At 39.8% G+C, this 17,522-nt stretch overlaps 1 protein-coding gene across 1 annotated transcript in view; it reads left to right on the top strand.

The window, feature by feature from the left end:
- Sbf (SET domain binding factor) overlaps positions 1-17,522 on the top strand; it is an 851,001-nt gene that overhangs the window by 39,392 nt on the left and 794,087 nt on the right. The window contains exon 4 of the mRNA XM_067143032.2: positions 4,729-4,881. Coding sequence (XP_066999133.1) covers positions 4,729-4,881 — 153 coding nt within the window. The remainder of the gene's footprint in view (positions 1-4,728; positions 4,882-17,522) is intronic.

Genomic DNA, 17,522 nt, shown 5'->3' on the forward strand with positions numbered 1-17,522 from the left:
TTGCCTATGTATGGCGCCATTATGTGAGGAACACCATAGGTCTGCGTTACCTGTACGACGTCCAATACTTGTGAGTAGTACCATTATGTGTGGAACACCGTGAGTCTTAGCTCCGTTTGATTAGTACCCCAACATGACACATACCATGGTTCTACTTTACTAGCGATACGTACCATTCTGAGGGGCCTTTGACCTGAATTTTGGACCCCTTTAGACATCAAGCATCCTCGATTCAGGATTGTGCTTTGGAAGTGGTCCCTTGGTCAGTAATACTATTATTTGTGATAGATTTTGAGTCGGATCCACTGATTGTTTTAAATCCATGTCCATCCATTCATTCATGACATTTTTTATTTTGGTCAGTGGATGTTTTTGAACTTTGTCATTTCATTTCGTATCATTAGGGGCCGATGACCTCGATGTTAGGCCCCTTTAAACAACAAGCATCATCATTATCATCATAAATTTTAAAATGTAACAGTTGAAGATTTTTACCATCGAATGAATCGCTGAGACTTTAGATAAAGATAAATGGGAATATGTGAAGAAAGTTATGACTGAACCAGCAGACCAATGCCTGGGAAATGTCCATAAAAATCTAAAGGTGGATTACAGAAACCAGAGAACACTGTATAATTTTTACAGAAAACAGGGATCAGTCATTTGCAAGTAGGAAATAGAAGCTAAGATACTGTAAAGAATGTCTGCCTCCATAGAGTAAAGGTTAGTATTACTAGCTGCTGTCCTCGGGGACCCAGATTCGTTTCCTAGTACTACCAGAAATTTAAGAATGGCAGGAGGCCTGTTACGTGGTTGAAATGGTACCTGCAGCTTACCTCTATCGGGGTGTGCCTTGAAAGAGCTGCACCACCTCACGATGACGAGGCAAGTTTACTTACATGAAAAAATGTGGTAAGGATGTAGTCTTTCATCCCGTTTACATTCATCTCTACATAGAAGAGGCCATAAAATAATTCATGGAAGCTGATACACCTGGCATAAGAGTAAATGCTAATGTTCACCACCCTAAGATTTGGTGATGACACAGTCCTTGTTGCAGAAAGTGGGGATGATCTCTAAAACAGTTTAGAACTACTGAACAGGAAATTCAAGAATATCTGTAAAATGAACATAAATGAAAATAAAACCAAACTAATGAAATACCGGTACGCACAATGTGGAAATTTGGAAGGTAATATTTGGTTATATGGAAAGAGGATATAACAAATTAAATAAGTTTGTTATTTCAGTAACCTGATAATATTGGATGGGAGATGTCAAAAGGATGTGACAGCTAGGATACCTCAAGGGAAGCAGGCCTTCAGTATGAAGAGTCTTTTGACATGTAAATCTGTGTAATTGGCCACAGGGAAACTATTCATTAACCAATTCCCGTACAGTGATGATACACCTGTCACGAGCAGCATGTTCGTTAGCATAAGACTGGTACAGCCATAATAATTTATGAGAGTCATAAATGTTGTAATACGTGTTTCTGACTAGCGATTTATTTAGGCAGTGATATTCTAGTTTCCAATATTTAGTGTTTTTACAGGCCATATGGTTATCCAGAGGTCATTTCTTCAATATCATTTTTGTTCTTAAATTGTCATCTTGTCCATAGGTAAGCAACATTATGAAAAAGTCTCGTAAGTATTGTGAAGAGGAGGGAAGATTGTGTTTTAATAGTCATGGTGTTAATGACTCACAAGTATCAGGTAATAGTGTTAGTTCTGTTAGTGAATCTGAATATAATGAGTCCATATCTGAAAGCGAGAGTGAAGATTGAGATATATATCTCTGATCATAACCATAACATGGCATGGGATTCAAACACATGGAACTGGGATTGTGTGAGTAAAATTCTGGCAATGCATGTACAGTTGTAGAACTAAATGAAATAACTTGGAGGCATCTTGGCAATGGTCCTACTGAGCTGCTGCAGCTAGTACCTAAATTGGCCCCATCAAAAAGATGCAAAGTTTGTTTCAGGCATGGAACCTGGAAGAAATCTTACTTTGAATGTGACAAATATAAAGTTGCCCTTCATGTGGATGGATTTTTCAAAGTCTATCATGTAAGGCATGATCAAAAGTTTCCGTTTAAGGACATGCCTGCAGCGGAAATGTAATGTAGTGCCACTCCAGTGCGGTTATATAAGCACTGACACGTAGACAAAGGGATTAGTGTGGCTGTCATGTTGTGCTGAGGTGTGTGCGTTAAAGGCGGCCACGTGAACTATGGTGATGTTATTACCAGATGCATTCAAACAGGACCAACGTGTGGTTATTCTGTTCTTAGCTGCTGAAGGACAAACACCGGTACATCCATTGGAGAATGAAGACTGTGTATGGGGCAGCATGTCCGTTGTAAAACAACCATTGTGGAATGGTGCACCAAGTTCCATTGTGGTCATGTTTCGACACAAGATGCCAGTAGATCTGAGAGGCCAGCCTTATCCATTTAATGATAAGAATTTTATTTGGTCCGTATTGAACTAAGAGTACAATTAAATTAAAAATATATTGTGGTACCACCTATTCAATACAAGAAAACTTATTAATGCAAGGTTACGTTATAAGTCAATCACAATATTGGTGATTATAAAAATTTGTAATTTAATTGTAGCCTTATCCATTATGGACAACAACAAGCGGGCGGTGGGAGATGCTCGAGCATCCGCCCTATAGTCCTGATCTCTCCCCATGCGATTATCATGCATTTGTTTCCCTCAAAAAGGCCTTAAAGTGTCGACCCTTCCTGTCGGACGAGGATGTGCAGAAGGTAGTTGCAGACTTCTTCACGCAGTAGGGCACATTTTTTTACTACACAAGGATCTTCAACCTGGTGCGTTGGTGGGATGAGTGCCTCAATGCTCACAGCAAGTTTGCCTGATTGGCATTCCGATTCAGGACTGTGCGGCTGTCGAACGGAAACTTTTTATGGCCCGTTATACATTAAAACGCTTGTGATAAAGGTACAAAACGGAAGTAAAACTCAAATTTAATTGCTTGTTGGTTATAATGTGCTGTGTAAACATTTCTTAATTTTGTACTATTAAATGTAAAAGAAATAATTCATTCCCAGGTAATTTTTCCAGAAGAAATAATTGCATGCTGATGATTAAAGCCTATATGTGGAGTGTTGCCATACACACTTTGTAAACATGGCCTCCCAGAAAAGCAGAGACCAGGCGATTGGCCATGCAGTTAGGGGCACACAGCTGTGAGCTTGCATCTGGGATATAGTGGGTTCTAATCTCACTATAAGCAGCCCTGAAGATGGTTTTCCGTGGTTTTCCATTTTCACACCAGGCAAATGCTGGGGCTGTACCTTAATTAAGGCCACGGCCGCTTCCTTCCCACTCCCAGCCCTTCCTTGTCCCATCGTCGCCATAAGACCTATCTGTGTCGGCGCGACGTAAAGCCACTAGCAAAAAAAAAAAAAAATTAAGGCCACGGCCGCTTCCTTCCCACGCCTAGCCCTTTTCTATCCCATCGTCGCCATAAGACATGTCTTTGTTGGTGTGACGTAAAGCCACTAGCAAAAGAAAAGCAGAGACGGAAAAATTGAGAGCATTTGAAATGTGGTGCTCAAAGAGAATGATGAACATATTCTAAACTGAAAAAGAAAAATGAACAGTCTCTGTGCAGTATTGAAGAAAACTACCAGCTTGTGGAGTCCATTGAGAGGAGAAGAAACCCATTTGTAGGCCACCTGATAAGACGCTGTAGTTGCTGCGCCACTTTGCTAGAAGGTCGTGTGGATAGAAGAATATCTAGAGGGAGACCTAGAACACCGTTCCTGGATAACATGAAGGAAGATACCAAACTATTAAAAAACTTGGTGTCAAAAGAACACCCACCAACCTCTGGATTGAGGAAACAAAATGGATGACGATATGTTCATCTGCACTGTTTTGTTGAAATAAACCATTGAATATTACATCATCATAATTAAGGAATTGAAAATTCAACATAAGTATGGGCTTTATTGAATTGATATTCTCGTGAAAAGAAAACAAATTGTACGAGTGTTTTGCAGTTGTTGCATACTAACATTTATTGTCATGCAAGACATTTTTAAGCCTTTGAATTTAGATTATCGGTACAGATGCTTTTGTACATCCATCCATCCTTGTAAATAAAACAGTTTGTCACCACTAAAATGCACTAATTGTGAATCCAAAATGCTGTGGTGGATTAGAAGAACTATTTATATTAGAGTATTCTTGCCTTGGAGGCATATGGTCTGAAAGCTTGAAACCATGTATGTCTAATTTTGTAAAGTCAGTATTTAATCATTCTAAAGTAACGCATGCCATGTTGATTAATATAATTGATTTTATTTAACAATTTGCCTTGCCATAATGTTTATATAATAGTATAAGATAAAAAAATATTCTTTTTCTGGATTCACATTTCGTGAACACCATACAAATGATTCTGTAGGATTGCTACTGTAAGTTTGGTGAGAACATATATCCCTGGGATTTTGCTAAAATATGGTAACTTTAACCCTGTTAAGAATTTAAATTGCATAGCATTCTGTGCATAAAATTGATGTTTGAAAAATTTAGTCCCTGATCTGAAGCAACACAGATGTTCTCTTTATGGAATTTGCCTTTCTCAGTTGGATAATGGCCTAAATACAGATTAGTGGTGATTGATTGCTTGTCACTTGCTATTGTTAGAAATATGGTAAGCTTCAGTTACATTCTGTTTTTAGGAAGAAGACACAGTGGAAGGAGAAAATACCCACCCTCGCACACTTACTGGAAGTCTGACTCGCACAATCCCCACAATTACTCACCACAGTATTATGTATGCACCAAAATGTTTGGTTCTTGTCTCCCGACTTGACTACATTGAAACTTTCAGGGTAAGTATTTGCAAACCTTTCTCTGAAGTTGCTACTTCACATTATAATAATAGACTACTGTAACTCTTTATATTTGTAATACATTTGAAATGCTTTTGTGAAACATTTTTGCTTGATATTGGTAATTTGATGGGTTTGTTTGGCCTGTTACCCCACTACGGTAATGAGTTTACCACACAGCTAGCGTCGTAACGCTGAGTGTTGGACTGTGGTAAATAAACCGATCCCCTAAGATGACCAACGTCTTTGGGCAGATGTATGTCCTTTGGTTGGGTGATTGTCTCCTCAGTGTAAGAAATGACACTGGAACCCAATGAATAGTGTCTGATCCCAGGTTAGGGATGGCAGTGAAGTGTGTGTGTACTCCATGTTAGGAGTGGCTTGATCACCTGCTGGCAGTAGATATGAAATGCCTTTGGGAGTAGCGACCCCATCTTAATAACAGCCTGTAATGGAAATGGCACTTTTAAATCAGCCTTGGAAAAGGCTAGAACGTTCCCCTGAAGCAACGCACAGTTATGCTGGGGGACCAGTAGAGAACATAGTTCCGAAATTGACTATCGTACCAATGTAAAGCCAAATTAAATCACGGTGCAGGCTTTCGTTTCGAGCTCTCTTGTGGCTAAACGGTAATTGTTATCAATAAACGGACTGCACTTTTGGCCCCTAAAATGAAGAGATCTACAACTTTGGTCCTATGACTTTTTGTCGTATCTCGACTCCTTCTACCTTAGATTGAGCTTCATTTTCCCGGTTTCGGTCATTTTTGTTAAATTTCCATAAAGGTTTTTACTGATTCTCACACTCATAAGATGGATAGATGAACGAAATTCAGGACGCTCCTTGGCAACGTCATTGGCCATATGTAGACCGACTTTCGTTATTCTAGCTGCCTTGCAAGTGTGGGAAAACGGAGGGTACATGTGGAAACAAAATTGAAATTTCGGCCTATTTGATGGTTCTTAAGCAATTTATGGCGAAACCCGTTGAGATACGGCAAAACCTCAAATGACCAAAATTATAGGTCGTTTCATCGTCAATCTGCCTGCAAAGTTTCAAGACTGTAGCTGTCTGCCAAGTTGGCAAAAGTATTTTTCAATTTGTGAAAAGTGGGCGAAATTTGACATGGATCGAAACGTTCACCTCTTTCTATGGCATAAATATGCGGGATAGGAGAAAGCGCCTAAGACAGTAATGTAGACCACTAAAAGGGTCGTCTAACGCCGCAATCCGTACCTCTATACGACGCACCGTTTGCTCGCAATCAATTTCCAAACGAAAGCCTGCACTATTTAGCGTGCACATTGCCTGGCTCTATCTTATCTTATATATATAAAGCCGCAAGGCTCACTGACTGACATAAATGGTTACCCACTTCGACATGAGCTGGAAACTTGAAATTTGGCAAGGTGATAGCTATTAGCGTGTAACCTACGGAAAAATTCCAAAAATTTTAAATTTTTGCCCCCCTCCCCCCAAACAAAATGGCGGATACCGTGATGCAGTGCCCTACGAAATTAATATTTGGCAAAATTCTAGCTCCTAGCCTGGAACCGACGTAGAAATTGCAAAAAGTTAAAATATTTAATATTTCATCCACTAAAAAATTTGAAATATTAAGCCAAATTAAATCACGGTGCAGGCTTTCTCACCCAAGTTCCTTTAACATTTCTGATACACTACTCTTTCTCCTGAAAACCCCTGTTACGAATCTTGCTGTTTTCCTCTGCACACTATCTATTTCTTTTATTAGGTATTCTTGGTGAGGATCCCGAACACTGTTTGCATATTCCAATAATGGACGAACCATACTTAAGTAACTTTTTTCTTTTAATTCTTTATTGCATCCTTTAAGTAGCCTCATTATGACATGTAACGAACTGTATGCTTTCCCAACGTCATCAACATGACCCTTCCAGTGCAAATTACAGTAGAAGTCCGCTATAGCGAGTACGGCATATAACGAGAACTCCGTTATAGCGACTACATTTTTCTGTCCCTTCAAAATTCCTATATTAAACTGTGTATCGTCCTTCGGTTACAGCGAGAACCCTATCACTGGCGCATCCGTTATTACGAGCGGTTAAGCGCGCACGATTTTTTCCGTTACCGATATTTATGCATCCGCATCGTTTCCTCGCTATGTGCACTAGCGATTTCTCTCGTCGACATTCGAAGGTGATGTCGGAGTCGATTAGTAATATCCGTCGACAGTTGTTCCGTAAAGAAAATTCGAAATGAAAGAGAACATATTTTCGTAATAAATGCGTAAATAACATGTCCGATAATGGTTGTTAACTCGTTAAAACTAAGGCTGACTAAACGACCGCTTAATTTTGAGGTTCAATACTGCAATTAAGTAAGAATGGGATACACCTTGAGATATGGCAGAGTGCTTAATTGATTTCAGAGGTTAGTTTATATTTTGTCGCGTCTGGTTAAATCACGGAAAGGCTATTATGAAAATTTATAGCGAGAACGGTATAATTTCTTTACTGGCGCTTGAAGTGTGTTTTCATCATACGTATAGTACGGTTAAGTTAGGATACGTGACGCTGTTTGAATAAGAAAACTGAAACGTTTGCAACAAAATGTTATCGATCATCTTCGGTACGGTCCAGTTTTCTCACTTTGTGCATTTGCGAGCTCTCTCGTTGACATTCAAAGGCGATGTTGGAGTTTATTAGTAATACCCATTGGCTGCTGTTCTCTAAAGAAAATTTGAAATGGAAGAGGAAAACACGTTTTCGTAATGAATGCGTAAATAACGTGGCCGATACCAGTTGTTAACTCGTTAAAAACAAAGACTGAAGTAAACGATATCTTAATTTTAATGTTATATACGGAAATTAAGTAAGAATGTGATACACCTCAAGATATGGCAGAGTACATCACTGATTTCAGAGTATTTCATATCTTGTCGCGTCTAGTTACGACTATTTACATGAAAATTTTTCGCAACGAGGTTATTTCTCTACATGCGTTTCAAATATGTTTTCACGATAGGCTACATATACGGTTAGGTTAGGTGACGCTGTTTGAAGAAGAAAGCTGAGATGTTTGCCACAGAAATCTCTGGAGTGATACCGTATTTCTCCGAATCCAAGACTTTTTTTTCTCAGAATCTCATGCGAAAACTCAAGGGTTGTTGGATTCGCGGCCTAACAGTAAGTTAATGGATACCACTGGCAACTACCGCGGTAACTACGCTGCTTCTTTTCACACGCGCACAGAACTCGTTGACAATAAACGACCACCGCGACAACCAGTTGTGCAGAGCCTGTGTGTTTCTCAAATCTGCAGAATGACATCAAAGCATGAGACCCTTCGAATTCTTAGAAAAGCCATGGCTACTCAGTGGCATAGTCATAACTTGACGCTTAGTAAAATTAAGGATTATAGACAGCAGGAATATTTTCGTGATGGATAGTCGTATTGTAAAGATACGTGGAAAAGGTATTGCCGGCAAATTTTCAACGGGTTCTAGTCGATATTATGATGCCAATTATAAGTTGATGTTTATTAAACACATGGAAATGTAGAATAATTGTGCAGCCGCAAGAAAATACGGCCTAGGTCTAACTGAAGCCAATATTTGGCGTTAGCGTGAAGACAAAGAGCTAAAAAAATGCGCACCGTACAAAAAATGCATTCAGTGGCCCGCAACAAGGACGCTTTAAAGAAGTCGAAGATGAAATTGTGAGGTATGTGCACGAAAAACGCAAGGGCGGAATGGCCATTCCGTGGCGCAATAAACTCGTTCGTTGATTTTCAACGTTCGTGATTAGGCCAGTACTTCGCTAGCCGCTGAATTTGGCCGAACCCAACAAGCGAGACGTGCGTGTAGCGGCTGCCGGTTATATCTGACGCTGTGTAGAAGTAACAGTTTTATAGACAGCAAGAATAATTTCCTGATGGATCGTTGTATTGTAGAGACGCATGGAATAGGTATTGCCGGAAAATTTTCAACGAGTTCTCTTCGGTATTATGATGCCAGTGTTGAGTTAATGGTCCTTACACCCGCGGAAATAAATAATTGTGCAGCCGCCAATACGGCGTGACGAAAGTCAATGTTCGGCGCCAAAAAATAGTCTAAAAATGCGTAGGCCTACTGTAAGACAAGGCATTCATATGATTTTACGAACTTCTTTTTGAGCCTGATTTAAATTTTTTGAAGGAAAAAGTGGGGGTTCATCTTGGATTCGGAGATATACGGTACTATATTTTTTTCAGAATGAAATTAAACACACACTTTCACGTTGTATCGGATTACGAAAAATAAACAAGTAAGCCATAGTGTGGATATCATCTATGGAAATGCAAGTTTTGAACAAACTGATTGCCGTTTCATGCCGATTTTAAAGTGCATGAAGGGTTTTCCGACTTTTACACAAAAAATCGGATATAACGACAATCCGTTATAGCGAGTAAATTTTTCGCTGTTATGAATTCTTGCTATAACAGACTTCTACTGTACTTTCAAATCTCACACCTAAGTATTTGCACTTGCCATTTTTTGGGATAACTACCTCATCCAAAGTATATTCAAATTCAGTTTTAAAGCTCCTGTTTGTAAAAGTTGTAACGGTTGATTTGCCTCCATTAACCTTCATATTATTTTCTTCAACCCATTGTTGGATACTTTCAAGGTCCCTTTGTAATTCTGTACAATCCTCAATGTTATTTATTTCCTTATAAACAATTATGTCATCTGCATACAATCTTATTTTTGATGTTATATTGTTCCCTAAATCATTTGCGTATATTAAGAAAAGTTATGGACCAATGATACTACCCTGGGCAATTCCCTTCCAAACTTCTTTTCCTGCGATACATTATTTCCTACTTTGACTTTCTGAACCCTTGAATTTAGAAATGTTTTTATCCAACGTGTAACCCTTACGTCCAATACTATTCCCTCCAATTTCTTTAATAATATTCCATGTTCCACTCTATCAAAGGCTTTGAAAAGATCTATGGCTATGCAATCTAACTGACCTCCTGAATCCAATTGATCTGATATGTCCTGCTGAAATCCCACCAGTTGTGCCTCACAAGAAAATTTCTTTCTAAATCCATACTGGCTCCTCATGAACCAATTTTTAATCATCACATATTCCTCTGATGTACTTTGATATTAAACTCTCCAGTATTATACAAACTAAACTGGTCAGGCTGATTGGTCTGTAGTTCTCTGGTTTCCTTTTATCACCCTTTCCTTTATAAATTGGTATTATTATGGATTCCTTCCATTCCTTTGGTATTACACTATTATTTATGACATAGTCAAAGAGAAATTTTAAATAAGGCACTATGTACCACCCCATTGTCTTTAATACCTCCCCAGTAATTTGATCACTTCCTGCTCTTTTCCTTGCTGAAGCAGTTGGATTTCTCTGAAAATATCTTCATTTGTGAATGAGAAGCTTCTTGTTTCCCTCTGTGTCTTTCCCTCTCTATCTTCTGTTTCGGTTTCCAACTCCTGACAATCATCTACTGAATCTCTGAATTCCCTACTAAATAGGTTTGCTTTTTCAGTATCTGTTAAATAGTGTTCACTCCCTTCTCCCACCATTATAGGAATTTGGATTCCTTTTCATTTTTGATTCTTGATATATGAATACAGCTTTTTCCATTTCCCTTTGTGGTCATTACCCTCTTGAAGTATGCCATTCATATAATTCTCTTTTGCTTCCTTTTTCACTCTATTCAGTTTCCTCATTAGCTGTTTTCTAGTTTCTCTACTTTCCATACCCTCTTTGATTTTCCTGTTTACTATTCTACATTTTCTTTTTAATTTTCTTATTTCCCTTGTATAATAAACAGGGTCTGAGGTCATTTTACCCTTCTTAACAGGTACAAATTTCTTCTCTCCTTCCCAAATGATTAATTTAAATTTAGCCCAAAGTGTATCCACATTACTCCTTTCACTTATCCAATAACTGAATTGTGATTTAATTTAAGGTAAGTCCCAAATTCATCAACTTTAGTTTTTCTGTACAATTTCTTGTCTTGTGTAACTCTCTTATTAAGCCTTTTTGGTACGAGTCCTACATCCATTATTACAACCTTATGGTCTCCTATTCCTTCAATTACCTCAGTTTTATCAACAATTTCCCATGGTTTAACTAAGAATACATCTAGTAAGTTATTGAGACGAGTCTGTTCTTGTCCTACTTGTGTAAATCCTCCCCCCCAAATTAACTTATTTGCCAGTTTCTGTTCTTGGGCTTCACTTGCAGCTCCATTCCATTCATCTTCAGGTAAATTTAGATCTCCCCCAATTATTACCATATTATTATTATTATTGTTTTTATGAGTATAATCTATTATTTTCTCAAATATTTCCATGTCTCTTTCCTCTCTTCCAGGTCTGTATGTTCACTTGATCTCCAAAATTGGTATTAACTTCAAAAGCAATCAGATCTGGCAACTATCTATTTCTAGAAATATGCTGGACAGCCTTGACAGTGATACATTAGACCACACATATCAGCACAGAATTGACACATAAATAAATTAAATCATCCAACGAAGATCTGAAATAACATGCACAGAATAACTACTGCTCAAACTACTGGGGTCCCGACTCTTAGATTATGATTTGATTTATTACATCTTGATTATTACAGTGTTCTTGGACAGGTCACGTCAGACTAGAGGATCCTTCTTACATTTAATCCCCAAACAATAATAATAATTATTATTGTGACTGATATTCGGGATGTCACTTACGTTATTCAGTCAATAACTCCTATTCTAATGAAACACGAAGTAAGCAGATGAAATATTAGGAGTCAAACTCATCACGGCCACATCACACGCAGCATTTACTATTCACCTAAACTCTCCTTGATTTGCATCATGCAACCATAATATATCATAAAGCTCATTACAACGAAAACTCAGCGCAATTAGGTTCCTATAACCTAACCATGCTTTTCCAACGGCATGCAGTATTATCCTTCCACCCAAAATGAGTACAAATCAATCCAAGGATTACATCTCAGTTAATCTACCATGACTGTTATATTCACTTTATTACCATTTAAATTATGGATATATTTATTATTACCCCTTTATTATTGTAGTCATCATTACAACTGCCGTGCCTCATTCTAAGGAATACTGTAGAAGATCAAAGGCTCAAGGTCGATCCAGAAACTTCTACACGTATCTCGGCTCTTTATTTACTTAACTGTCACATCTTATCACAATTCCATTATCGACAGGAATGCTGATTATTATAAATTTCAAATCATCGTTATTATCATCCACTGTAAAAAATCTAATTGAACCAAAGACTCACTTAATAGGACACTTAATCCTGAGTAGCTCAATCGGTCATATCACCAATATCTAAGAGAGATTTGAAATAGAGGAAAGTTTTCTACTACAATAACTACTCAATCTACTGCAACGATAGAAAAAAAGCGCGAACAGTTTACACAAATTCTACAAGAATAAATTTAACTTCTGCTCATGGTAGATGTCTTCAATTCATCCCGTAGCCTCCACTTTTCTATGGGATTTCACCATTGGGCTAGGCTATCACGTTCCCATCGCGTTCACTTAGCCTTGACTCTCCATGTTCTAGGCAATGACATGTTTATAAGTCCAAGCACAAGTCCTCGGCTGGAGACACATGTTGATTCATATGTTTCATTGGGTCTTGCAGCGATGCATGATACCTGAAACCAATATAGGACCTAGGGGGATGTTTTCATTCCCTTTCCTGAAGGGAAGGGGCGGGCCACCTAGAAGGTAACGCGTTCTCTCTGGCCAGGAGATTTGGCGGGCTTTGGAGGTTTGTTGAAGTTAGGAGCTGGAAAAGGGGAGCGTTGGTTGTTTAGGGAGATGTGAAGATGTGGCCTCTTGGCTAAGGTGTGTAGCTGTTCCGTGCTTTATTTACAGTTATACAGTGATACAATTTTACAGTGATTACATTGGGGTTACACAGTTTTATGGTGATTACATTGGAGTTACCTTAGAGCTATTTTTACATTCATACAGATTGGTTGGGTTATATGTTGCTTAATGAAGTGGAGCTGGGTAGGTTCAGTTAATCTAGCATAGATGGGTTGAAATGCCTGGAAGTAGGTATGAGGTTAGGAAATGGAGAGTAGCTGTGTATTGTTGAAGATAGGTGATGAGGATGCGTAGGAAGTCAGGTGTGGGTGATCGCGGGGTGATGTATCCTATGTTGGGAGTGGGGAGATAAACTGGTGGATATGGTGGGATTGGATGTTGGGGTGGTCGGGTGCGGCATTGTGTGGGATCTGGAGTATGGCGGGCGGGTGGGGGCGGGGAATGGGAAGGTTCCACTCTATGATGTTGGCCGAATACTTGAGCTCCTGAGCTGATGAGTTGATGGACGTTTGTTTCGGATGGCAGCTGGAGTTGAACCATATAGGTGGGACCATGGTTGTTTCGTATCCTTATGGCCCGTTGTGCTGGAATGCCTGCAGTACGAAGTTCCTGTAGTATTTCTGGCTCGGCGATGTTTGGAGAGATTCCGCGTAGCACACAGCGGGGCCTGGCCTGGGGCGATGGTGGCTGCTGGGTCAATGTTGGTAGGTTCGAAGTGTTGTCTGATGGTAGAGCTGATTCCTGCGGAGTGATACGGATTGCTGGGGTGAGCGTGACGAGGGGTTTGGGAGAGATGATGACATGACTGGGGAGGGGTGACAAGTTATGCTTGTAGTAATTACAGTTGAGGACAGAGTGCAGGGAGAAGTAGTGATTGTCGTGATGTTGGTAGTGGTGGGGAAGGTGGGTGTTATTGTCAGGGGTGTTGTCCAGGTTGGGGGCTCATGGAGGCTGGGTACGTATTCTGGCTCTTCCCGTAGCTGTTCAAGTACGGGCAAGGGAGGTGGTACCACAGCGTAGGTTTTGCCTCGAAATGTTGCTCCCGAGGTGAACAGGCGGTGCTGAGCTGCTTCTCCGTTGGTTTGTACCATGGCGTGTGATGATGGTTTCCTGGTGCGGCCATCTTCCGGTCTGAATACATTAACCACCTGGGGGTCTGCTGCTTTGAGATCTTGGTATATATCTCTTTCTGAGATTGAGAGGTCTACTTCTGGGATGAGTACATAGGGCATGATGGATGGGGAGGCGACAGCCAACGAGGCGCCTGCCTATTTATGCTTTGTTACGGTCGGCTGGGCTGCGGTTATAGTTGAAGGCCGCCCGGCCGAAAAAATTTCTAGGAGTAGGTATATGTGATGAGACCTGTGACTGAAAAACTAATATACAAATTAGAGTCTCTTCTAGACGCACTATCTTCAGTTTATCTGGTAGAATATGCACTTAACTTGGATTCTGTGAAGTCAGAACTTCAAGTGATAAGCAAGTCAAATGGTAATACATTCTGTGGATGAAGCTGTGAGCTGTGTTGTGACGTGAAAAGCGAAAGTCAGTGTGATTGGTTGTAAGTTACATTACGTAGAATACTCTGGAGACAAGATTATCATCTTCTCGGTAACAACACAGAACACATTTTATACCTTAGAACACACACACGAATAAATCTCCTTCTTGACTCGTAACAGTTCTTTGTTTCCTCGTATTGGGCAGATGGAACTAGGTTCTCTGACCTTGCTGAACCTTGGTCGTGCGGTTAGCAGCGCGCAGCTGTGAGCTTGCATCCGGGAGATAATGGGTTCGAACTCCACTGTCGGTAGCCCTGAAGATGGTTTTCCATGGTTTCCCATTTTCAGACTGGCAAATGCGGGCTGTACCTTAATTAAGGCCACGACCACTTCCTTCCCATTCCTAGGCCTTTCCTATCCTATTGTCGCCATAAGATCTATGTGTGTTGGTGTGATGAAAGCAAATAGCAAAAAAATAGAACCTTAACTCGGCCATCTGATTGTTTCAAGCTCTCTGTACACTCGAAGACTGATACGCGCGCCGATTGAATTGATACCTCGTACCTTATATGCTGGGGAAAAAAAAGCACACACACACATATCCCCTGGAACAGTTTGAGCCGGTTTGGGATGTCATAAGTATGATTCATTGTGGTTAAAACCGTGCAACATTGTAATACTGCTAAACACAAAAGCTCTTTGAACAGGGAATTAGCCGTACAGACATCAATTACTGTTTGAAAAACCACACTGCACTTTATCTCCATCAGGTAGTTCATCTCTATTTTCTATGGATCTTAGTGAAATTATGGTTTCATCAAACATTTCCTTTTATCGAGATACCTATTTTCCAGAATTTCTTAGAAAAGTACACGACTTATCCCATTCCCTCAGAGTCCCCGTTAAGGGGATTTTCTGGTATGACGATACAATGAACAAATTAAGAAGTAGTGTCGGCAGCAAACAAAATATGGGCCTCCATGGATGAAATCACCAATATAGATGGTAGGTATATGGCAAGACGGTAAATATATATGGCAAATGTTACTGTAGGTACTCATAAACATGACTAGCCTGGAGAAACATTTCTGTTAGCATATGATAAGTAATTGATTTATTTGCTGAACATTATAGGCATCTGCCCAAATTTATGTTCCCATTCAAACCAAATAATAAAACAAAAATGAAAATCTAAATCTACTGTGTGGGCACTCACATGGGCGGGAGACCGAGCCACATGTAAGCGCCGCCCATGTAACTCTAAATACCTTTACTTAATCTTGTAACCCCTCATACAGGCGGTAACCAATCCACATGTGAGACGCCACACCTATAACTACTGACCAGGCGTCCTGTCCCACCCTGATGAGGAAAAAAGGAACCACCCTCCCTGGAACAACACGTCCAGCCCTCTATACAGTTGACAAACTTAGATCCACACCATTCCGTTTGGCAGCAGTCCACGCTGCCACATTTACCCTGCCTCTCTCTCTCTCTCCTTTCTAGACCTCTATCAACATTAGCCAACCACACTAGGGATAGGCTTGCCCTATCCCCCCTTCTTATGATGTTCCCTCCCTCCTCCCATTCTTACAAAACACCAATAAAAATTTTAATAAAAAAAGAAAAAGAAAAAAATATATTAAGTCTACTGTGTGGTCACTCACATGGGTGGAAAAACCAAGTCTCATGTGAGCGCCATCCCTATAATTAACTTACTCTAAACTCCTAGCTTATTTAGTGACACCTCACACCGGCGGAGACCAGACCACATGTGGGGTGCGACCCCTAAAACTACTGGCTGTCCATGCCGTCCCCTTTTGGTGAGGCATAACATGCCTGGCCCTTCAGTATAGTAACACTACTCATTCATCTCATATACATCTATCTTAACTCTTACACTTATTTCAACAGAGCACTGCTTTCCATATCCGCTGACTTAACATTTCGTCATCCTCAATGCATGGGCCTACCTGATCACCTACTGACTTAGCAGTTCCTAATATTATGTATGCACTGACCTACTTCCAGATAAATTAAAGTTTATTTGTGCGTCAACAGTTGCGTCATGACTTTCGTTATCTAACTTGCTTACCACTACTATTTCAATGTTACGTCCATGTCTTGCCATATCAATTATAACATCTACGGGAGTCAAATCAAAAGACCTGCACCTTACATAAAATCAGCTTCATGGTCCGTATCGCACTTACACAGATTCACAACTAAGATTGTCAATCTTCTTATGCTAATTTTAAAGACACTTCCTCTAAAACATTGATACTTTGTCAATGTATGAATGTTTCATCTAAACCGTGTTATGTGGCTGAAGATGTTGATAATATACGAAACATATATCACTTTTAACCAATAAGTTGCCTTAAGCAATTTAGTTTATCGACAAGGTGGAAAATAAAAAAAAAATACTTAGTTGTGAAGACCTGGACCTGGTGAGCCGAACCTGTCCTTGGACATTCCCGGCACTAAAAGCCGTACGCCATTTCATTTCATAACATCTGTTAACATATGAGGTGTAGGGTAAGGTCAACAACTTCTCCAATGCTGTTGTTTTCGACACTGCAATGAATTTGTTGAGGCAGGTAAAGTGCTCTTCTTCTTAATGGATGCTGCTTCTTACATGGTTAATCAACTAAAGGTCATCAGGTTCTGTATCCCAAAATGGTGCATGTAATTTTCTTGCAATTTCCCTACATAGAGTAGCTGAAGAGGTTCGAGGGAACTATCCTGAGGTGGACAAATTCAGTGATAATGGCAAGAAGATTTTTGTTAAGAATCTGCTTAGAGTGCAGAAGTTTAAAAGAGAATTGCCAAGACTACCCGTTCCCTCACAACCCTTTCTAACATTTGGGGGACTTAGCTTGATGGTGCAAACTACTATTGTACAAACTACAGTGGGATTGAGAAGTTCTTCAGTAACTCTGACAGAAGTGATTCATCTTCAATCAAAACTGTACAGCAGTTGTTTATGCTGATGATACCACCCTGCTGGTAGAAATAGAAGATGATCTTAAGCTTTTAATTTCATGCCTCAAAGATGAAAGTGAAAAAATGGACTTCGATCTCAATATTAAAAAGACCGAAGTTATGACTAGAGGTGAGTGTGGTACAGTTTTTCTAAAGCTAAATGGGGAGGAAATAGAGAGTGTGGAGGATTTCGTCTTCTTGGGAGCCAAAATCAAAGTGGAGATTGCGGTCCTGAAATTAAGACGGACCTTGCTTTGACGAATTGTTATGTTGACTATGTCCCTG

This window comes from Anabrus simplex, chromosome 3 (assembly GCF_040414725.1).
Source record: "Anabrus simplex isolate iqAnaSimp1 chromosome 3, ASM4041472v1, whole genome shotgun sequence".
Taxonomy (NCBI): domain Eukaryota; kingdom Metazoa; phylum Arthropoda; class Insecta; order Orthoptera; family Tettigoniidae; genus Anabrus; species Anabrus simplex.